This window comes from Lampris incognitus, chromosome 17 (assembly GCF_029633865.1).
Source record: "Lampris incognitus isolate fLamInc1 chromosome 17, fLamInc1.hap2, whole genome shotgun sequence".
In the NCBI taxonomy this organism is placed as follows: domain Eukaryota; kingdom Metazoa; phylum Chordata; class Actinopteri; order Lampriformes; family Lampridae; genus Lampris; species Lampris incognitus.
Window position 1 is genome coordinate 19,469,680 of NC_079227.1, and position 23,657 is coordinate 19,493,336.

The 23,657-nt window shown below is 42.2% G+C and overlaps 1 protein-coding gene and 1 non-coding gene across 3 annotated transcripts; one reads left to right on the forward strand and one right to left on the reverse strand.

Moving 5' to 3' along the window:
• Positions 1-689: 689 nt before the first annotated feature.
• LOC130127386 (LIM and SH3 domain protein 1-like) lies at positions 690-19,981 on the reverse strand. Of its 2 annotated transcripts, XM_056297015.1 has the most exons (8): positions 19,730-19,981; positions 18,252-18,346; positions 16,481-16,565; positions 6,689-6,796; positions 4,111-4,180; positions 3,845-3,936; positions 1,975-2,157; positions 690-885 (listed from the first exon to the last, which is right to left on the reverse strand). In XM_056297015.1, the coding sequence occupies exons 1-7, from the start codon at positions 19,796-19,798 to the stop codon at positions 1,984-1,986; spliced, it is 693 nt and encodes a 230-aa protein (XP_056152990.1). In that variant the 5' UTR covers positions 19,799-19,981; the 3' UTR covers positions 690-885; positions 1,975-1,983. The 2 variants fall into 2 exon arrangements, with proteins under 2 accessions (XP_056152990.1, XP_056152989.1); XM_056297014.1 differs by lacking the exon at positions 690-885 and having other exon boundaries at positions 1,262-2,157; positions 19,730-19,979.
• A 518-nt stretch (positions 19,982-20,499) lies between these two features.
• On the forward strand, positions 20,500-20,571 carry trnac-gca (transfer RNA cysteine (anticodon GCA)). The gene has a single exon. It is a non-coding gene; the product is annotated as a tRNA-Cys (tRNA).
• Positions 20,572-23,657: the final 3,086 nt, after the last annotated feature.

Here is a 23,657-nt window from a genome sequence, read left to right on the forward strand (position 1 = left end):
CGGAAGAGTGGGGTAATTGGCCAAGTACAACTGGGGCGAAAAAGGGGGAAAATAAATGAAATAAGTAAAAAAAAAAAATGTTTGTGCTTTTCAGAACTCCCTCAAATGCCATGATGGCCAAGATGAGTAAAGAGGACTTGCAGGAAGCGGCCATTTTCCCATGCACACTCCGCGTTGCCAGATCATCTGTGGTAAGTTTAAAAAAAGCTAATTGAAAATAGGGGCGGGAGGAAAATTCCTAAGGACATTTGTGTCTGTTTGAGATTTTTTTTTTCTCGTGATAATTCAGGCAGTGCTTATCCAAATGACATGAAATTTCACCAAGTAGTCCCAAATTGTAATTTCCCATCAGTGATGTACCTTCAACATAACGTAAGTTAATGGCTGTCTTATAATTTATTTTTTTGTACCTTTTTTACTTCTAGTGGACAAAAGTTTCACGTTAAAACCATAAATGTTGATGAAAAGCAAATTCTATCATTAATACATACAGTCACATAGGTTAGACAGGTGTCTTGGTTGGGCACCTAGTCGAGGGCCATTAGTTTATGGTTTTGGAGTTGGCCATTGGAAAATATGCAAACTTTGTTTACATTGAATTAAAAATTGTCACAGAATAAAAAAACTTTTTGTGAAACAAGTTACTTTGCCTTTTTTAAACAAAAGCAAGCAACAAAGGTGGGGGGGGGGCAAAAATGACTTTATATACAAAATTACATGCAAACGCTGATCTTTTTTTAATGTAATGGATTTTAATGATTACATTTGAAAACGGGAATTTTTCTCAATGCACGATATCAAGTATTTTACACTTGTGAACCACAATGCGTTGGCCAGAGAGGATCCCATTCACGAGTGCTCGGACTGGAACTAGTCTCTTCCTGTCTGGTTGGAAATGAGAGCAGTACAATAATACATGAATGGTGACTGCCCTCTGCTGTTAATGGATTTCATATGTAGTGTATTGTTAAAAAAAATTTTTTTGTTGCTGGATGGTATCAATCTGACTTCATACAATATCACATTTAATCAGATCAAATGATAACAGATCAATTAATATAGATCTAAAATCTTTGAACAAGACTATCAGCTATGTAGGAAAGAGGACAGTTTGACACACAAATGTTTCACAGTTAAATACAGTGAATTCTCAAAGACAGTGGCCATGAAGGATTGCTTGAGTTAAATTAAAAGTTTAATCAGCAAAATGGTTGTGAAATAAGCTTATTTCTATGTGATGCATAACAATTTAAGGCTAGGGTTATTCCTTTTTTTTTTTTTTTTTTGTATTTCAGTGTTCAGGTTAAAAAATGTCACTGAAGATTTAATTTAATTATTGCTCCTGCTCGTATGAATTGATGACTTCTGCCCTCTGGACCATTTCAGTTTTTCACCTTTTATCTCTTGTATTCATTGAGGAGAAATAGTCACGATACAGTCAGATCAGAAGTCCGTTGAAAAGAACTGAATAGAGTATTTTGCATGTCTGTCTTGGCTAGCCACACATTCGGCTCTGGAGAATGTGAAAAGTTGGAGCAGAATCAGTGTGCATATGCTCAATGAATACATATTCTTTGCAATACTTTTTTCTTTTGACATTCAAAAATGTTATATTTGACACTTTGGTTGATCATTTTCACTTTTAAATAAACACCGCATATTGAGGTCATGAATACTCAAGCACCATCATTGTTCTGTTCAGCCGTCCTGGCCACCAAAATTGGTAGTTTATTTCAATGTGGGAAAATGTACTTCTGTACAAATGAGACACTGCAGAGTCTGGAAACACCACTTCATCTGCATCCACACTCTGATTTTGGAAGCACGTGTCAAATAATGACAATGCATGACGATGATTACATTAGTTCCCTGGTGCAGCTGACATTGAACGTTGACTGACCCTCAGCTACACTAAAGCTGTGCATGCTTAAAAGTGACAACATTCAACCAAACCAAAATATCTCTTCAACGTGCCTGGCTGCTTCAGATAAGCTGGACGTAGTTGGCTGGCAGCATGCCCCGCTGCCCTGTGCGTTGGTTGCGTCCATACATCCATCCCTCGTCAATCTGCTCGACGTCAAGGATCAGGTCCCCTTCTTCGAGAGACACCTCGTCTGCCTCTGTCGCGGCGTAGCTGTACAGGGCCTGGTACCGCCTCTGGAAATGTGATACAGCAGATGCATTTGGCATGTACAGGACATCCTCAGATAATGCTCATACTCTACAGTACAAGTGCACACATGCAATCTTGCCTACACATACACACAGGGCCACCCATAAGGGGGGAGGGAGAAAAGGGGAAAGCTTTTCTGGGGCCCAGCCACGAGGAGGGGCCATGGAGGCCAGCAATAATCATCCATCCATCCATTATCAGAACCACTTATCCTGCTCTCAGGGTTGCAGTGATGCTGGAGCCGATCCCGGCAGTCATTGGGCAGCAGGCGGGGAGACACCCTGGACAGGCTGTAGACAGGCTGCCAGGCCATCACACATGGCCGACATACACACACCCGCACATTCATACCTAGGGACGATTTAGCGTGGCCGATTCACCTGACCTACATGTCTTTGGACTGTGGGAAGAAACGGGAGCCCCCAGAGAAAACCCATGCAGACACAGGGAGAACATGCAAACTCCACACAGAGGACGACCTGGGATGACCCCCAAGGTTGGACTACCCCGGGGCTCAAACCCAGGACCTTCTTGCTGTGAGGCGACCGTGCTAACCACTGCGCCACCATGCTGCTACCAATAATCATGCTCGTCCTAAATGTATGCAATGATAATGGCAGTCCTTGCCATTGAGTGTGAACTGGCTAAACAGATGGACTTTAAAGATGTTATAAAGGACTTTGCATCCAGTAAGACAAGGAAGATGGCTGTATAGGAGGCAAAGATGAAGCTACAAGGTAAGAAATTGCATTTTCTACCAAGAAATGTGTGGTGTAAGTGCAGCAGATCTTTGTTGACCTTGGTGTGTTTAAGTGTGTCAGAGTTCAATTATTTGTGTGTGTGTGCGCCTATGCAACCCCCGGTACTGAGTAAGTCTCTCAGTTTACATGTATTTGATGAGCACGTGCATGCATTGATATTAGTAAAGCAGATGGGGGGGGGGGCATTTTTAGGGGTTCAGCCATTTCTGTGAGCAGGACTACACACACACACATACCATGTCTCCCTATACTTGTCGGGACCCCCTCATTGACTACATTCATTCCCTAGCCCTTAACCCTAACCTTAACCATCATAACTACATGCCTAACCTTAACCTTTACCCTAACCTTAACCTGATCCTAATTCTAACTTTGACCCTAAATCCAACCCCTAACCCTAAAATAGACCCTTTTCCTCATGGGGACCCATAAAATGTCCCCGCGGGGTAGGTGGTTTCAGGTTTTTCTATCCTAATGGGGACACTTGGTCCCATTAGGATAGAAAAACCTGGTACAAACAAACTGGTTTCATCACGGTTGTACACCCCTTATTTCCCATTTTTAGATAATTCAATAATTAAATCTGTCAAATCTACCAAAGAACAGAATAAATAATGCAAGCAAAGGTACACAAAACACATGGCATGCAATACTCAAAGCTCTGTTTACACTTGCACATTACAGTTGTTTAAATTACAACATGCAACTTTTAGGCAGCAGACTTATTTCATGTAGCCAGTATTATCTTTTTATGTTGCGTTTCGTGCTGTGTGATCTGTGAGATATTTTTGAGAAAGCAATGTGCCGAACCAAACTCCTTGTGTGTCCAGTCGTAGTGGCGGATAGAGGAATCTGAATCCGATTCTGAAGAAGTGTCATGGACGAGACAACTCGGTGTTTGGTTACTCACCCCTCCGCTAGGGGGCGCGACAGCTGCAGAGCGTACTGGTCCTGGTGGTGGGTAACATTTCTGAGGGTTGGGTGGCTGCTCCTGTTCATTGACTAGACACACACACACACACACACACACACACACACACACACACACCAGAGGTGGATATAAATGAATGTAACAGAGCAAAAAAAAAAAAAGATGCTTTTTGTAGCGTTTATAGCTGGAATGTGCAGCAGTTGTGGGGTGTGTGTGTGTTTGTGTGGAGATGATGAAAGCCTTACCTTGCCTGTTCTCTGGGGGAGGAGCATCACTTCGAAACTTGCTCTTCTCGAATTCCTCATGGTACTTGATCTGCACGCGCGCACACACACACACATTCACACGCACGCACACACATATCCACAAGGGGTCACTGTATCATCAAATATGGTCAATTCCCGTTTACAATACCCCCATCTCTCTTCTTCCTCTCTCTGGCCCCATTTTAGGTGGTGTCAGAAGAGGGTGAGGGGACGCCTCATACACAAAGGCTTACGATGGTTCCTGCTGAAGAGAAAACCTGCCGAAAGGTTCTGCTACAGTTCACACTTCAGCTGACAGTGTGGCTCCGCGTCAGGCTGGCGCACAACTTTGGGAACGAAGACTACGCTCACAAGAAGTGATGTAGGATGCTCTTAGTGTTGGCTTTTCTCCAGAACATGTTTTTGTGAGAACTTTTTCGCAGGACATTCACAAGTTCTTGCACAACTCTTGGCATCATTGTCATAATAACATTTGCAGTAATGTAGATGGGGAATTTTCCAGACAACTCAATCCCTGAGACCAAAAAAACAAAAACACATCAGTCAGTTTTAAGTTTCTAGATAAATGATGATGGATTTAAATGACATGATGTTATGAAGGAAAGATGGGGCGTTGTGTTTACACATAGTTTATAAAGTAGATCATGTGTATTTTTAGTTAATATATAACATTACCACTTGAAAAGACCTAATCCTTCACAAATGTGACTACAGTGCCTTTTGAAAACGTTATCGACAAACTTATATGGATTACCTGTTGAAAGCTTCAGTTAACGCCAGACTTTTTTTCATTCGGCTTCAGTTTTTCCATATTGGCTACACTGATTTCTCCCATCTCTCAACCCTCTTTGCTGCTGAAAGGCCTTTCAGCCACCTCAAATACTTGAAAACCGCCCAGAAGGACAATCTTTGGTCTGAAATGCATGACAGTATGTCAGAAAAATAAATAAATCCTGCATTAATTTAAAGGGTAAAACACTGAAGGATGTTTTCTGTCAAGCATAGCCCGTGTTGACTTCTCGGCATTGAACTATCGGCGGATGCGTCCTTCGGAAAGAAGGCCCTGCAGGTGGTATTATTGCCGGGGCGCTTGTTAGAAAACAGGCCTGCGGAGAAGAATGCGACCTCTGTAAAACCACTGGAAAGGAGCCACGGCTTTTAAGGGACTGAAAATGCCAAGGAGCCGGGGCATGGGTCTCCTGTGACCTGATCCCCTCACAGGGCATTGCAGATAGACGAGGTCCACAGCTCGGAAACAAACAGAAAACCAAGGGAGCGGGAAAAAAAGAAGGGGGGGAAAAAAAGAGCAGAGGGTGAATTTCAAGAGAGGGCAATGAGGATGAGAGTTACGAATGAAGAGAGCAAGGAAATGATGCATGAGTAAACAACAGACGGACAGCTCGGTAGATAGAGCAAGTTAATGAACAGAAGGAAAGGGAGGAAAAAAAGAAAGCAGAGGAGCGTTTGAGATCAGAAACTAGACCAAAGGAAATGAGAGTGGGCCAGATTTAGACATTTCAAGACCCAGCTTATCACTTGCCATTCCTTTCTGCTACCACAGCTCCCTAGGGAGGGAAGAGGAACGTGTGTGTGTGTGTGTGTGTGTTTGTGTGTGTGTGTGTGTGCACGTGCGTGCGTGCGTGCGCATGTGAAATGTGTTTTGAGCACAGATATTCATCTGTGGATGCGTGTGTGGGACACACAGAGTTAAAGAGCTGACTCGATGCTGGAGTCCACAGCTGAGAGACTTTGACCATATAGGGCAGCTGCTCCTCTGTGGACTGAGAGAAATGTCTGAAATGTGTCTATGCCTCCACAGGCGTGTATACAGGGATCCTTCACTGGCTTCTGTCTGGGCTGGGACTGTGATTTTTCTGGCTAACCAATCCCACCGGGCACCTCAATCGTTTGATGCACCTTTTTCAAACTAGCAACCCCTCTTTGAAAAGGACCCGCTGGATCATTGTGCCGGTGGACCAAAATGGTTTTCTGTGTGGGCATTTTGACTCAATGGACTTTTCACACCGGTGGAGAGGATATGCTACATCTCTCTCTCACACACACACACACACACATATATTCATCAGATTTGTGTGTCTTTACTGTGGCTCTTGGGTAGCCCCCATGTTACGGGGAAGTGATCGTTGATCGTTTGAGTTTTGCACACACTAGCTGAGACTACCCAGGAAAGGGCTTGTAATAGGTTACCTTACTTTTTTTTTAAGTTAAACCAGCAGATTATTTTTTACAGTGTGCTATTCAGTCAAGTGCATATTCACACACTTGCGTGCAAACGCACATATTTTGTAATATATGTAGAGGACAAACACACACACACACACATGATCTTCCTTGATCCCTAGGGAGGAAGACATAATTTGCCTCCCTGCAGCATGGGCGGATGTCTTTGTTATCGATTGCAATATATAAAGTTAAAATATAGTTAAATTGATGAGACTGAGGGTTGATTTTAGTCCACTGAAAAGGTGGTCCCAACTTTATTTTCAACTATGTGTTCGTCATGCTAAAAACCTCTGGGGACTAGGGGAACACATACGTTGCTGATCTGGTCCTGTGTCTTCTTCACTCTCTGCATCTCTGGAGTGTCGGCCACCACGCTGAAACCCTTCCCCTTGCTCTTCTCAAAGTCCTCTTTGTAGAGTGCCTGGTGTACAAACACAACACAACACACTGGATCAATAACTTTGTATCATCATGTCTTACGCTGAGTAAAGATGGGCAGTAAGCATGAACCCTGATGGATAAATGGTGTTATTACTCATGAATGTTCTAGCAGCTGATATGAGTCGATGTGCATCTCTTCCTCTGGTGGTGGTGGTAAAGTTATGAATGATCTTTTATTCTTTTCTTTTTTTTAGTTGAGCGCATGGACAGTATACCGTCCATATACTTCAGAATAAAAAAGTCAGTAAGAACAGTCGGTGATGTGGCGTCCAGGTAGCGTGGCGGATTATTCGCGTTGCCTACCAACACGGGGATCGCCGGTTCGAATCCCCGTGTTACCTCTGGCTTGGTCGGGCGTCCGTACAGACGCCGTGTCTGCGGGTGGGAAGCCGGATGTGGGTATGTGTCCTAGTCGCTGCACTAGCGCCTATTCTGGTCGGGGGGGGGGGTAGCGTGATCCTCCCACCCGCTACGTCCCCCTGGCGAAACTCCTCACTGTCAGGTGAAAAGAAGCGGCTGGCGACTCCACATGTCTCGGAGGAGGCATGTGGTAGTCTGCAGCCCTTCCCGGATCGGCAGAGGGGGTGGAGCAGAGCTCGGGACGGCTCGGAAGAGTGGGGTAATTGGCCAGGTACAAATGGGGAGAAAAGGGGAGAGAAATAAAAAAACAAAACAAAAGTCAGTGATGTGTGCAAGTCCATTTCAATGGTGTCAACATAGAGCAAACAAAATAATGGCAGCCAACGACTTTAAAAGTGAATCCTCGTTTTGCTGTCATAATAGAGCAGCTGGTGGACAGAACAGAGCACCAAAGAGAAGTGAAAATGTCCTTTACCCACATGTCCTTTACCCTAATACCCACATGGCCCATGTGGGTATTATTTTTGATTCAGAGTAGACATGAGCCTGTAAGTCTGCACCTTGCTGTCTTTAAAATAATGGGTAACACTTTACATTAAGTGCATGTAATAAGCATTAGTTAATAGGTAACAAGGCCCTTATAGGTCATATCGTTTGCTTTTTGTGGATTATCAAAATTCCGTTAATAACCTTTAATAGTTAGGGTCCTTAGATGCTACGTGCAAAGTTTTATGCAGATTGGATTTACAATCTCGAATGTCAAAAAGTAAGTTTTGCACATTTTTGCAAGCGCCCCTTAGTGGCCAAAAACGTCTTATTAACATAATAATATTAATAAGCACTTTATAAGGACATGTAAGGGCCTTATTGTATGTGTTGCATTACCAAATAATGTAACTGACATTGCCGTTATCTGTTAAGCGGTACCTTTCTGAGAGCTATGAATTGACATAAGTAAATTTATAGATAGGCCGTTTTATTGTGGTTGGGACGTTTACTCGCCGTCTGTCACAGTCAAATCCAGGGATATGGAGCTTATGTAGCCCAAGTTTGTTCCTGTTTCTCCAAAATATCAACATTTAAGTAATCAAGAAACGGAATTTTGTATAAAGGGACTTGTTATTAAACTCACTCTCTCTCTCTCTCTCTTTCTCTTTCTTGCTCTCTCTTGCTCTCTCTTGCTCTCTTCTCTCTCTCTCTCTCTCACACACACACACACAAATGAGTCATATACTTGCTATGAGGAATATGCTCTCGGTGGTGGAGCTTGCCTGCATTGACTTTTATGGTTATAAACAATGAACGAGGTTGGCTAGATGGGATGCATTGTAGGAAAGGAAGAAGGGGAAGAAAAAGATCATTGCCATGATGTACCGTTACACACTGACCTTAAGAATATCCTCTTCTTACGTGAAACAACTTGCATTAATGCCTCTACATCTGGAATTAATTAGTATACTTGTCTGTCTTCAACACAGGTGAACAGTTAAGAAACAGCAGACTTAACTATGCAAAGTGTTCACAAAACTCTTGAACCAGCTGCAAATCCGTTAGAAGCAGGACAGTGAAAAAGCAGAGATATTTTTGGTATGATTAGAGTCAAGCCCTTCAAGCTAAAGAGTGCCCATGAGAATTGAATTTGATACAAGAAGCAGCAGCTTGACTCATTCCACTGCTCCGTTTCATGCAGCCGTGATTCATGCAAACTGTTTGCCGTTGTAGCGCAGTAATGTCCTGTCATAGCCCTGTTTCCTGTGTGAATATTTTCTCGAGTTACGTGTTTTTACTTCACCATTATTTATCTTTCAGAGGCTCGTGTTGAATAGGGCACAATTTCCAAAAACTGGAGGCTTGTCCACAGTATATGGCATCGCCCGTTTAGAGCAAGATCAGAGCTGCGCAACATCGGATCAGTCTTAGTAAGTATCCAGAGTAAGTTAAGAGGAAGCGAGAAAGCGAGGAGTCGACATAACAGGAATTTATTATTTCCATGAAGCCAGCTGAGCATAATACTAACACTAAACACATGTTTGGTTGCTCTTTTTTTATGACACAAACACACACACACATACATGCTTGTACTTCTATTTTTGTGAGGACCCCTCATTGACTACATTCATTCCCTAGCCCTTAACCCTAACCTTGATCATCATAACTACATGCCTAAACTTAACCCTTACCCTAACCTTAACCTAATCCTAATTCTAACCTTAACCCTAAACCCAAGTCCTAACCCTAAAACAGACCCTTAAAGAAGCGAGGACTGGCCAAAATGTCCTCACTTTGCAAAAATGTCCTCACTCTGATGGTTAAAAACTCAAATTGGTCCTCACAAAGATAGAAGTACAAGTACACACACACAGTGTGGTCCTGTGGTCTCCACCAACATGCTATGATGAGTTGTGCTTACGTGGGGTTTTTTATCGCAGCCAACGACGCCAGTTAGTTTAACTGGAGTGAAATATCACCTGGTTTGGGATCGCGGGTGTAGAGGAAATGTGAAGAAAAAGAAATCTATATCCAGAAGAAGTGATGACTCATCAGATGTTTTCATCATTGAAATAAGGTTAAAATGCAACATGAATACCTGCAGGTACTCTGTGTTGGTGATTGGTTAATAGTGATGGTGTTGATCAAGCATGCGGCCACAAACAAGCATGTGTTTGATCAAACTTGTAGCTTTCTATCTCAAAGGCCTCAGAGGTCACCCGTAACATGCAGGTAATCACTCTCTGTGATGTCTCCATTGTTAGGTCTCTTTCTGTGTTTACTGCTTTGTGTAACTCCCCCCCTTCCCCCCTCTCTCTCCCTCTTTCTCTCCCTCTCTGGCGCTGTCTCTTTCCTTCCCCCTCCCTGTCTCGCGCTCTCTCTCTCTCTCTCTCTCTCTCTCTCTCTCTCTCTCTCTCTCTCTCTCTCTCTCTCTCACTCCCTCTATCCCCTCGCTCTCTCCCTCTTACCCTCACTCTCGCTCGCTCCCTCTATCCCTTTCGCTCTCCCTCGTTCTCTTTCTCTCTCTCTCTCTCAGTAGATATCGATGTAAAATTGCTGTTTACTAGAATGGTGAAAGCCAGGATGATGATTGATTTTAATTGTTACAGAGAAATGAAAGCTATCGAGTAATTCAGTGTTATCTGGGCCCATGGGGATGTGTTGTGCTCGGTAAAAGACAACCAACTTGTTTGGTTTTTTTTGCTGGAGAATTGATGTCATTTATTTAATTTCAAGTATCGAGTTATTTGCTTGTGTTTTTAATATGGTTGTATTTTTTTTGTAGAATGAAAGTTACTTTTAAAAATCAAATCTCTCTTTCGCCCTCTCTTTCTCTCACTTTGTTTTGTCTATCATCTCGCCTTTTTGGTTAGGTTAGATTAGACATAGTTAAATGATTCCTGTGGAAAAACTGGACTCAAGTTCAATTAAGTGTGGGTTTGATAGTTGTGTGTGTGTGTGTGTGTGTGTGTGTGTGTGTGTGTGTGTGTGTGTGTGTGTGACCGTTGGCCTGTATTCTCTCTAGGAGTGTTTTAACTGTCTTTTCTGCAGATGTTCAGCGGTTGGTTTCAGTGTTTGGGTCATGAAAAGAAATCTCCTGCGGTAAATTGGTGAATGTTTTTCTAAATCCCCTGTCATTCCTCTGCTAATGCTGGATAGTGGCGGTTGCTACCTATTCTGGTAAGTGCAACTGAAAAAAGGAAAAAAAACATTTTAAATCACAAAATAAATTGAGGTGGACCAATACTTTCAAAACACCAATGTTGCTCCATGAATAATTCAGCAAATGGATGTTTTAGCGCTTTAAATTTCCGCTGCTTTTCTCTGCTCAGTATGAAGGAGAGTCTCTACAGTGTTGGTGTCTTTTGGTTTAGAAGAAGCTTACAAGTAATTTCAATATAAATAATAATGATGAATGCTCATGTGGACCGTGTATGAATATGTTTTAGTATGAGGAAAGTTTGTATCTGGTAGTTGAGAAAGGTGGGTCTGTTCCGTTGCCTACCAACATGGGGATCGGTGGTTCGAATCTCTGTGTTACCTCCAGCTTGGTCGGGCGTCCCTACAGACACAATTGGCCGTGTCTGCGGGTGAGAAGCCGGGTGTGGGTATGTGTCCTGGTCGCTGCACTAGTGCCTCCTCTGGTCGGTTGGGGTGCCTGTTCAGGGAGGAGGGGGAACTGGGGGGAATAGCGTGATCTTCCCACGTGCTACGCCCCCCTGGTGAAACTCCTCACTGTCAGGTGAAAAGAAGCAGCTGGCAACTCCACATGTATCGGAGGAGACATGTGGTAGTCTGCAGTCCTATTGGGATTGGCAGAGGGGGTGGAGCAGCAACCGGGATGGCTCGGAAGAGTGGGGTAATTTGCCATGTACAATTGGGGAGAAAAAGGAGGGGAATCCCCCCCCCCCCAAAAAAAGTTGAGAAAGGTTTTCTGGGTGAGGGTACTAGGTCACTGTGTTTTACAGAAAAGGCATGTGTGTTTATTTATGTGTGACAAATGATGATTTGGGCAGATTGAAGAGTACCACTGAGGGGTGGTATCAACATACGTCCCAGCATGCATCTCCAGTGACCACTTATGATCGGATGTTGCTTTTCTGTTCAACATGCAAATAATCTTACACATAACTTCTGCAATCTTCCTCCCCTATATGCCACTTTCGATGGGAATCCGTTGTTCCAAATGTTCTCATCAGCAGCTCACTCGCGGTTTTAACGATGACAATGACACACAAAGTATTTTTAAGGTATTTTTGCTTGTGCAGACGACAAATGGGACCCTACGTGGTTAAGAAAAGCCGTATGCATTCACACTACACTACCAGTTTGGTCACAGGTGTCTATCACTACCTCCTGGGCGGCACAGTGGTCCAGTGGTTGGCGCTGTTGCCTCACAGCAAGAAGGTCCTGGGCTCGAACCTCGGGGTTGTCAAACCTTGGGGGTCATCCCGGTCGTCCTCTGTGTGGAGTTTACAGGTTCTCCCTGTGTCTGCAGTGGGTTTTCCCCGGGTGCTCCGGTTTCCCTCACCGTCAAAAAGACATGCATGTTACTCTTGTCTGTGCCCCTGACCAAGGCATGGCAAGACGAACTGGAGTTGGTCCCCAGGTGCTGCAGCTGCCCACTGCTCCTAGCTACACCGCTAGGATGGGTTAAACGCAGAGAAAGAATTGCCCCAAGAGGATTTAGAAAAGTGCTATAAAAATGCAACTTGATTGATTGATTAATAAAAGTAGTAAAAAAGTGGTTTGGGTGATAGGATGCGTTCACATCTGTATTTCTACACAGTAAATTCGGCGATGTTAAAATATCAGAACTGTTGTTGAATTATCAGTGTATCTATTAATAATAATAATAATAATAATCTTTATTTACACATTTTGGACAGGGAAGATAGATGGTTTGAAAGAGGAGTGAAGGAAGCCATCTATGCGAAACTGGAAAAACCATCCCTCAACTGAGGAGGAGGTCTGCGACACCACCTATCTCCCACTTACAATGCCGTCCTTTCATCTCTACCCAGGAGACTCAAGAATCCTTGCCTCCAAGAACAACAGTCGGTCACTAACGGCTCCAACGACTCATGACCACTGAATGGAGCACTCACGAAGTCGAAACTAACACCCCCAACGACCGTCGCTGCTTAACATCGGATCACGAAAGAGCCATGCACGCCAATACCTCTGATAACGACTCCAAAGAGGATAAATATCTGAGTTTCATCACCAGCCAGTCAGACTAGCTTGGACTAGACTCAACTGTATTTCTTGAATCTACCAAATCTCAGAGAAGACAGCTGATTGAAGGGCTCCGACACCGACATTGCAAGACATGTAAGTTATCGTTAAACTATTAGCTTGTTGTCCTGATTGTTACTTCGGTGCTGTGATTACTATAGGTATTTCAGCCTGAATGTTTCTGTTTGTTTTTGATAGCAACCTGAAGGTGCTCTGTATGAATGTCATGCAATTGTTGTTTCAGACTGTCAAAATAGCCCTTTATTCAAAGCCAGGTGGTGACCAAATATTCAAAGAATATGAGAAAACAAACTGCCTTTCTGATGGTATGAGAAGAAAGATGGTGAACATGCTTGTGGCAGATATGGTAGAGTCATGGGTAGGTGAATGTGCACTGAAAGGGACTTTTTCAATTAGTTTTTTTTTTTTACTAATGATTAACAATTTAGTTGTTTGTAATTATTCCAGGGTGTTCAATTTAAACATATGTTACCCCATATCAAATGAAATCATGCAAGTATTACCGTCAACATGGTAAAAAGTGTTGTGTCATCATAATGATACATTTTTCTCTTGATTGTCAGGAGGATCCCTCCAGTAAATGTCCGCATTACATACGCACTTGGCATTATAACCTTGTTCCCAAACTCGAGGGACAGAGATTCAAAGAATGGTTATGGAAGTATTGACATGAGGATACATCCATCCAGTCTTTACTTTATGCAAGCATTGTTTATGCTGCTGTCTTATTCCTAAACAGGTAGCAGAGTAAATTTTTTTTTAATCAACAGACACATTTCTATGATCACCAGAGTGGTTCCAGTTACCTGGCATGGAGGTTGAAAACTGTCCAGTGCAACTCCGCTCAAGAGATCAAGGAATCCAAGTCTAGTTTTCAAGATGGCTCTAAGACTTAACCGTGACACACTTTCAACTGTGAGGCAATTGTCAGGTGATGAATGCAAGGAAGCAATGTCAGTGATGAGGCACTGAAGTGACATGACCCTTGTCAAAGACAAAATGAAAGCAACAGTTGAACACAGACAGAAGGTGGTTTATGACCTGGCCACATCCTCCAGTGTCCTAGACCTCTTTCCCAGATTCCTGGATATATCAGGCTTGGTAAGACAAAATAAATTGTTGCCTGCCTTATGATTGCTTTATTTGTTTGCTTCCTCATGTGTTATGTTTTTTCCAATTTTATGTTCTCTGTTTAAGATTGACCAAGACCTCACAATGCTCTTCAGCGAGGAAGTGTCTGGGAAATTCCTTGCAAAATGGCCAACATTCTTCAAACCAAGGATCATATCAGACTGCAAAAACCTACCTACCCCAAAGTAGTCATGTGGATGAACTACTTTCATCTACGCAGCAGGAGTCTATTGATGGTGGTAAGTGTAAATTCAGTAGACGCTACGTTTCACGTCTTTAAGGCATTCACTGTATTCCCAGTGGTGTCAAAACAAGGTATCATTGTTAACTGAAAAGAATTGCTATGGTGTTAATTCTCATTCTCTAGTTTGGGACTGCGAGGTGGCTGCCATCCTCTTACTTCTTCACCTGTTACCCCAACATCCAAGGGCAAGAAGTCTTCGAAGATTAAATCATCGGATGCTGCTGACCACCTGATGAAGTTCATGAGGATATGTTCTTCGAGTTGTATTGTGTTGAAGTACATTTTACTTAAAATTCTCAAATGTAGGATGTAACATTGTTTAATATCTCAGTCTCTCTTTTTCTCTTTCACAGGTGGGGACAAGCATGGTGACTTTCCTCAAGGAAACGGGCCCTGCTCAGCCCTTTCTCCTGTGTGTCAGAGAAAGGAGGAACAACATCCAGAATTTCTACATCATCCTGGACCAAAAGGCCATTCCCTGTACAATGCAGACAGCTTAAGAACGGGTTTTCAAGCTGATCAAAATAATCTTCAACTTTCTCTAAGGTTTGTCTTGATACATCAGATGACATTCATTCAAGAACAGCTTCCTTTGCATGGGCATGGATGTCATTAACAAGTTCCTCCATTGAGCCAACTAAACGTTGCATAGTACTTTCAGGAACTCCTGGCACTTGCACCTGAGCAATAACAACTGCGCATGTCGAGTATTTGCCTTTTTTCAATTGAAATGTGTGTAGTGACAGTCACGGGAGGCTCCACACTTAGTGGCTGTGAAACAAGCCTCGACGTTAGCTACAGCCTCAAACTCAAAATTGCTGATTAGATCTGAATTGACACAGTCTCCATGCACTTGAGATAAGTGCCGCTTGTAACCAGAGTAAGTACAAAAAACAGATGAACGTCCAGGCTCTCCATAATTCAAACACAAAGACCTTCCTGGGTACAAGCCATGTTGAAACTTCAGATGTCTAAATAAGAGTAAACAACTTCTGTTGTGTGCCTTGCAAACGTAATATGTGAATATATTTCCACCCAAAAATGTGTTAATCTTCAAAGGTCACTGTGAAGAATTCTCACTCTGATTTGACATTAGCTGTCAAGAGAATGTCTGTGAATGTTCTCATTCATCCAGGTCATGGTTATCCAAAGGAGTTGAATCAAGTGCAACTGGACTATACCAAGTCCAGTTGCACTTGATTCAACTCCTTTGGAGTGTCAAGAGAATGTGTCTTCTCAATTCGCTCCAGCTGTTTCATACTTCAGACAGCTATGTAGTAGATATAATGCATGATTTACTGGAAGGAGTGGTACAGTATGAGTTGAAGCTTGTGTTTCAGTACTTAATTAAGACCTCCATAGCCTTGAGTTCATTGTCAGAGAGGATTATGAGTTTCAGTTATGGTTACACACAGAGAAAAAACAGGCCTAGTGGGCTAAAAATGGATGACAGTAGCAAAGATCTTGGCCTTAATGCTATTCAGTCATGGTGCCTCTTACACAATAAATACCTCATTAATATTTGGAGATGTAGTTGACATAAATGATAGCTATTGGAATTTGATACGCCTTTTAATTCAAATTGTAAATATTGTGTTTTCACCTATCCAGTTGTGACCCGATCATTTGCAAGGTATGAACAAGGCCTGAGTGTGGTTCAGGTTAAGCTGAAATTCTCCACTGAGTTCCTGGGCTTACTTTGGTTAAAAGATATTCTACTGTAATCAGTAATTTATTATCAGAAAGGTTACTAGCCATTTTGCATTTTTTGTCATTTTGTACCCATAAACATCAGGTTTGAACAGATTATTTGGGTTCAGGGTTAAATTTCAGCCTATAGCACGTTCTCGTTTTGCTAAAGGGCTTATTTAATTGATTTAATTAATTCAAGGAATCTGGTTGTTATGACAGTAAGAAGCTCTATGTTCACATCTGATGCTTTCTCACACTGAGATAGAGTGTGAGGGACTGAGATGGAGAGAGATACAGGATCACAATATGTTACATGAGTAGGGTCTTTATCAATCAAAGGAAAACGGAGTGAGTAAGTGGGAGTGATAGTGAAGAGGAGAAACTGACAAGATTATGATATGCAGAAGTGTGTGTGTGTGTGTGTGTGTGTGTGTGTGTGTGTGTGTGTGTGTGTGTGTGTGTGTGTGTGTGTGTGTGTGTCTGTCTAACCTGGCTATTGAGCATCGTCTGCTGTTTGAGACGGAGGTTCTCAGGAGTGTCAGTCACTATGGTGAAGGATGTTTTGGGGTAATGCCTGCAAGAAACCATCAAAACCACATGGAGATGATACTCATGTATATTCTCTATCTTCTACCCCCCCTTTTATACACACACACACACACACACACACACACACACACACACACACACACACACACACACACACACACACACACCTGTATTCAAATAGACAAAGGAGGTTTAGAGCAAAGAGGTTGCACTTTAACAATGATATGTCACTCCACGTGTCACTTACTATTGATAGGATTTAGTTAACTCATAGGAAGCCTTGCTATGCTGTAGTGAAGGATACATATACATATATCCTTCCTTTTGACAGCACAAAGGTATTTTTTGGAAGAGTGGTCTTTACAGACAATTATTCAATCAATGATGTCTTTCCAATACTGGGTAGTACATAAGCACGTACACACACACACACACACACACACACACACATATATATATATATATATATATATATATATATATATATATATATATATATATATATACATTTTTTTGGCATGAAACAGGCTTGTACAGTCTCATAAAGAATTTACTTGACTGGATTACTTTGCTCCTTATTTGTTGAGCACTTTCCCTACTGTTGAGTGTTTCTTTTAATATATATATATATATATATATATATAGAGAGAGAGAGAGAGAGAGAGAGAGAGAGAGAGAGGAGATAGCGTTTTTTTTCTCAGAAACTATCAATGGTGTAGATAAAAGTGCTCAACAAATGAGGGGTGAAATATTAAGAGAATAAGATTATTCATATCTTAATATACATATACACACACATATGCACATCTGCTGTGAGAGCTATGAGACTTTTTACATATTTTGAGTAGTGATCTCAAACAGACGTTGCTTTTGTGATGCTTGATAAACGAGAGATATATCAGTGTTTGAGCTTGTGTGTGCAGTGTATGCACCCAGTCACCGACTGAACTTTTAACACGAGCCCAATGAAACATTTGCAGGTCCCTCCAGGGGAAGTGCAAGGTCATGTGATTGGAACTTCTGTCTGTTGTTTAATGCTTCCCTTTTACAATCGTCTTTTACAAACAATGACATTACTGTTCATCTATTTGTGTATCTGCTCCACTTTGGATGCTGACACATGAACATGAATAAAGTGGGCATAATATGACAAATTATTGATGCTTCAATCCGTATAATCTGTTTGAACACGAAGCAGCAAAATTCTGCCAACCAATAACATGGAAATTTTCTACCAAATCGCAATTTTTAGGATGACGAGATTATCATCTGTATCATTATTAACCAAATGATACTGGAACACAGTTGGAAAAAAGTGGGATAAAAGTAAATGTTAGTAAAGGGACACAATTTTGTCTGTTTCATGTGGCGCTCTATTGTGGCATGTTGTATTGCATCATAAGCCTGCTGTATGTGCAACATTATATTGACCCGATGCAGTTCTCCACATGTTGCTTATTTCTGATTCAAAGTTGATACTCAGATTTTGGTTGTACGTCTAACATAGTTGACATCTGGAGTAATTCTACCATCTCATTCTGTTTTGGGTGTGTGGGGAGTGATTGCTAATAGATTGCATGTCACTTTTATGACTTGATGATTAAAGGGCAAATCCATCATTGGCTATATACAAAACGGGACGGTCCCCCATGACTTCCTGACTAATCTGTAGTGTCGCTGTGATGGGTACCGTTATGGTGCAAACACTCACATACTGCAGTAAGGTTTCTTCTCAAAGCCTTTGTAGTTGTTCATGCTCAGAGCCATCTTGCATACCTCACAGCTGAAACAGCCCTTGTGCCAGTACTTGGAAGAGAGAGAATGGGAAAGACAAAGTATGAAAGACTGAAACAAGCTCGCATTACAACCAGAATTGTGTTGCCATCCACTGGAAAACACAACAATTGCAGTGTTGCGAGGGGCGCTGGCTGATGAGATCGTTTCTAGTGAGCAACTGAGGCTCTTGATCAATCAATGTCACTTTCATTTTGTGCATAGGCTATAATCCACATAGATGATATACATAGGCTTGATGAATGCAGTTTGTCATGACAGCATGGGAAACTTCACTTTCCAATCATCATGAGAGAACAGCTGTGCCGGTGGTCTGTTACTTCCATCTCTTGCCTGGATACGGGCTCAAGATGATGTGCAATCGGAAATGGAAATAAAGTCCATCAACTGTAACAGCCACTTGCAGTGAAGTGTTACTTCGTGTGATCTTATACTTACTTTATGATGATATATGCCTCTTGCCTCATATCGCACACACGCTCACGCACGCATATGTACACACACCGTGTGTAAAACGAGCATTTATAAATGCAAATGCCATCTGCAAAAACATGGTATCTATTTCAAACTTTTTTGAGGTTTGTGGCTTGTGCATATCTACAGGATGTAGTTTTGCCTTTCAATGCTCATGTTTGTTTTTGGATATTAATGTGGTCAGAGCGTGTGTGTGTGTGTGTGTGTGTGTGTGTGTGTGTGTGTGTGTGTGTGTGTGTGTGTGTGTGTGTGTGTGTGTGTACACACATGTTTAGCTATCCTTGTGTGGACATTTGGTCCACACAAGGATAGCAAAACCTGACAGCACGTGCCTTGTGCGAACATTTCAGAGGTCTGCACAAGGAAAAGGGTCTATTTTAGGGTTAGGAGTTGGTTTTAGGGTTACGGTTAGAATTAGGGTTAGGTTAAGGTTAGGGTAAGGTTAGGGTTAGGCATGTAGTTTGCGTGGTTAAGGTTAGGGTTAGGAAATGAATGTAGTCAATGAGGGGTCCACACAAGGATAGTGAAACACGACTGTGTGTGTGTGTGTGTGTGTGTGTGTGTGTGTGTCGCACACATCGCGCGCGCATCGGGACACAGGTACATAATCAATAAAAAAAGTTCTTACAGCATAATATTCCAACGTCAAACTAATTGTTGACATGTAAGTTATGTCAAAAATGATAAAATAAAATTAGAAATTTTTTAGAAATCAAATTAAGGCGCATTTTTGTCTTCTGAGTACCGTTTAGAACTTTTAAAGATTATGTAAACTAATAAGTTTTAATTATCATTTCCCCTTAGCTAAAGAATACAAGAACGTAAGAATATCAAGAACTTTTGAACCATTTCACGATTTCAAATACAGAAACGACCACAGAAGTGGGGGGAGAAAAAAGCCAATTTGTGACCGTCCCTTACCTTATCCAGACAATTTATTTTCTCTGTGGGGTAAACTGCTTTGTTGCATCTTCCACAGGGCGGATTCATAATGGGAATGGCTTCTGACAAAGACAAAAAAAACCCAAAAAAAACCAAAACAAAAACAAAAAAAAAACAGTACTAATCCAGTATCAGTTCACGAATGTACAAGATACGTTCAAGTTGTGAACGGCAGGGAAGTTAAACTCCTCTTCAGTGTGCGAGAGGATGAGGAGGAGCAACCGGAGTTTGCTGGTAGGACACAGGGCAAGTCGGTCTATAATCATGCCCAGCAGCAAACCTCGTAATAGCCTTATATGGAGCAGTAATAAGCTGCACCAGCAGCCACCAAACTTGATGGAGTCAAAACGCATCCAACAATATTAAGCTGCACGCGGGTTTTAATGGTGCAAGTATACACGTGTATGCATGCACGTTTCCAAATTAATGTAACGCTCGACAACAATGCATGTATGGGATTTTATTTAGAATTAAAAAAAAATTGGAAGTATTCTGTCATCGCTGTTAAAAATGCGAGACTTTGGCGCCTCCCATCGTCAGTTGAGGTACATAACATGCTGCTTTTCTTATCACAAAGGCTGACAATACGCGCTATGTTTGCACAAGATGAGGTGTTTAGCGTAACGACACTGTTATAGAAAGAACTGGAGGTAAATATCCATTACACACACATATCACAGTAATGAAGCATGGATATGGCAACTGTATATATTATTATATATATCATACTGTTGCCTATGTTTGCAGTTGGGGGTATAGCTCAGTGGTAGAGCATTTGACTGCAGATCAAGAGGTCCCCGGTTCAAATCCGGGTGCCCCCTCATTTTTTTTTAAGTGACAAAAGTGAAACATTTGCCCATTGATACAGCTGAATTCTCTAAATCAGAGGTTAATTTCATACATCAACATTTCTAAATGAGTTAAATCCTATTTCAAAAAAGTCACCGATTGGACGTTTATTGAGAAAATCTGTTCTGGTAAAATGGTATATTTTCAGGAATCAATCTAAAACATGAAATGCAGTCTACTCGTCCATAGCTAAAGCCACAGATTTTGAAATGTAACTTTCCCGATTCCCAGCTGCCTGATTGCACGATATGTATGTGCATGGAATAAAATTGGTCATGCAAATCACCATAATCCGATTGTGTGGTGTTCTAGTCTTCCTTTTTGCAGTGTTCTAAAAAAGAAAAAAAAATGCAACGCAAACTGAAAGTATAAAGTTTAGACTATAAACTATTTCATTTGACTAATAGATAGACAGATAGATACACGGACTTTATGTCCAGCAGTCAGTTAACTCTAATCTATAAAATGTTGGCAGTACTATGCCTACAGCGTCGCAGCAATCAAGTTATTACGTCCCACTTCCTAGTTGGTAGCGGTCACATGACAACAAACAGGCAACATGGTATGGAGCCCGGGAAATCTGCTCTATTTCTGCTGTCAGAATACAGAAAAATGACAACCTCTTCATCACCCATATAAACCAACCCAGGGATGTAATTGAGCTGAGGAGGTCAATATTATTTGTACGCCACGCTATTCGTAATGATGCGTATGTGAACGATACATACGGAGTGACCTGCTGGTGGCAGTATAACACATGCTATGAAGGCCAGAAGGCGTTACAATGTATCTTTGTGTATTTAGCGAAATCATATAACAGGGTACTGAGAGAGGTGTATTGTATGAGGAAGCCGGGAGTTGCAGAGAAGTATGTAGGAGTGGTGCAGGATGTGTATGAGGGAAGTATGATAGTGGTGAGGTGTGTGGTTGGAATGACAGATGGGTTCAAGGTGGAGGTGGGATTACTTCAAAGATCGGCTCTGAGCCCTTTCTTATTTGCAATGGGGATGGACAGGTTGACGGACGAGACCAGGCAGGAGTCTCTATGGACCATGATGTTTGCGGATGACATTGTGATCTGTAGCAAGAGTGGAGAGAAGGTTGAGGAGAGCCTGGAGAGGTGGAGGTATGAAATGGAGAGAGTAGGAATGGAAGTCAGTAGGAGCAAGACGGAATACCTATGCGTGAATGAGAGGGAGGACAGTGGAATGGTGAGGATGCAAAGAGTACAGGTGACGGCGGGCGTACGAGTTTAAATACTTGGGGTCAACTGTCCAAAGTGGGGAGTGCAGATGAGAGGTGAAGAAGAGAGTGCAGGCAGGGTGAAGTGGATGGTGAAGAGAGTCAGGAGTGATTTGTGACAAAAGGGTTAAAGGGAAGAGTTAAAGTCAAGTTTACAAGATGGTTGTGAGACCAGCTATGTTATATGGTTTGAAGACAGTGGCACTGACGAAAAGACAGGAGGCGGAGCTGGAGGTGGCAGAGCTGAAGATGCGAAGATATTCATTAGGAGTAACGAAGAAAGACAGGATTAGGAACGAGTATATTAGAGGGACAGCTCAGGATGGGCGGTTTGGAGACAAAGCAAGAGAGGCAAGATTGGGATGGCTTGGACATGTGTGGAGGAGAGATGCTGGGTATATTGGGAGAAGAATGCTGAATGTGGAGCTGCCAGCGAAGAGGAAAAGAAGAAGGCCAAAGAGGAGGTTTATGGATGTGGTGAGAGAAGACAGGCAGTTGGCTGGTGTGACAGAGGAAAATTCAGAAGACAGGAAGAAATGGAAAGGGGTGATCCGCTGTGGCGACCCCTAACGGGAGCAGCCGAAAGTAGTAGTAGTAGATGGTTATGCAATGTTATATTGACCTGTTTGGAAAGGGGATGTAATGACGTTTATGTTAACAATACATATTTGGTGGCAGTATAACACACATTATATATATATACAGATGATATGCATAGACAGGAAGTAAGAAGAGGATAGCGTGTGTAAACCGGAACCACTTCCGTCACTTCCGTCCGTGGCTGTACCCCATCTAGCCACAACCGGTTGGGCTAAGGAGTCTGACCCTTTAATCGACTGGTTAACGTAGTCGCCCGTTGTGCGGGAGACCCGGGTTCGCGTCCCGGCTGCCCCCCGAATTCACTACAATAGGCTTTAATTCAGCGGGTTGTCTCGTGTGAGCTGAGGTTTTAGTCGAACGGTGTTTCAGTTAGAGTGGTTCCCCGGCCGCTGAAGCGTGAAGGGGTCGTGAACTGAGAAGTATCATTTAACATCACAATCACCTGCACTAATGAGTGCGACCTAAATTAACAATGAAGGGACTTATTTGTGAGCGGAGCAAGTACATTTCTTACTTTTCACCACAAACGCTACCATGTCGAGCGACTGTAGCGGAGCCAAATTTCTTATTTTATTCTATTTCTTTATTTACCCTGAAAGCTTTTTTTAATTGCCGCGAACGTCCCCAAAACGAGTTCCTACCTGTAAATAGGTTCCATCCTAACGGTTTTACCTTTCGTTCCGCGGGGGCGCTGTTCTGGTGTGACACGTCCTCTGAGCCCAGCTTCAGTGAGCATGTATGCTCGGAGCTGGTGAGTCGCGTTTTCTAATGCTTTCTCCATTATCTTGCATATTTTCTTCATTTGTTTGTTTAAAGTGATATTATGGTGAAGCACACAGTATTGTGAGGTGCTAACGAACTTATTGGTCTAGCTTCCATTATATAAATGATATGTAATTTTGATTTAGACTATATTATTCATGTGTGTTTGGCTCATTTAATCAGCCTTGTGCTAGCTTCAACGGGGCTTTGTACATGCTGGTCTCGTGGGTTAATAGGCTGCATGCAATGGTTAGCTTTTAATGGCGTCCCCTCGTAGGCGATGCGATGTTTCGTTGAGTGTTTTAGTTGAAGTTTTATTTTTATTTTTTTGTAGTATGGAGAAATGCAGAGGACAAGCTACGTGACTGATGCCTGCCCCCCCTTTTTCCTTTTAAGGTATGCTGATTTGAAGTATTTATTTTAGCCTATGTTTCGTATATTTTTGCACTATAAG

Bases quoted from the DNA above. Each gene is read 5' to 3' on its own strand.
- LOC130127386 (XM_056297015.1), bottom strand. From the start codon at position 19,798: ATGAATCCGCCCTGTGGAAGATGCAACAAAGCAGTTTACCCCACAGAG. The intron at 18,347-19,729 runs GTAAGGGACGGT...CTCTCTTCCAAG, and splicing joins AAATAAATTGTCTGGATAAG to TACTGGCACAAGGGCTGTTT. The intron at 4,181-6,688 runs GTATGTGTTCCC...GCGCGCGTGCAG, and splicing joins CACAGGACCAGATCAGCAAC to ATCAAGTACCATGAGGAATT.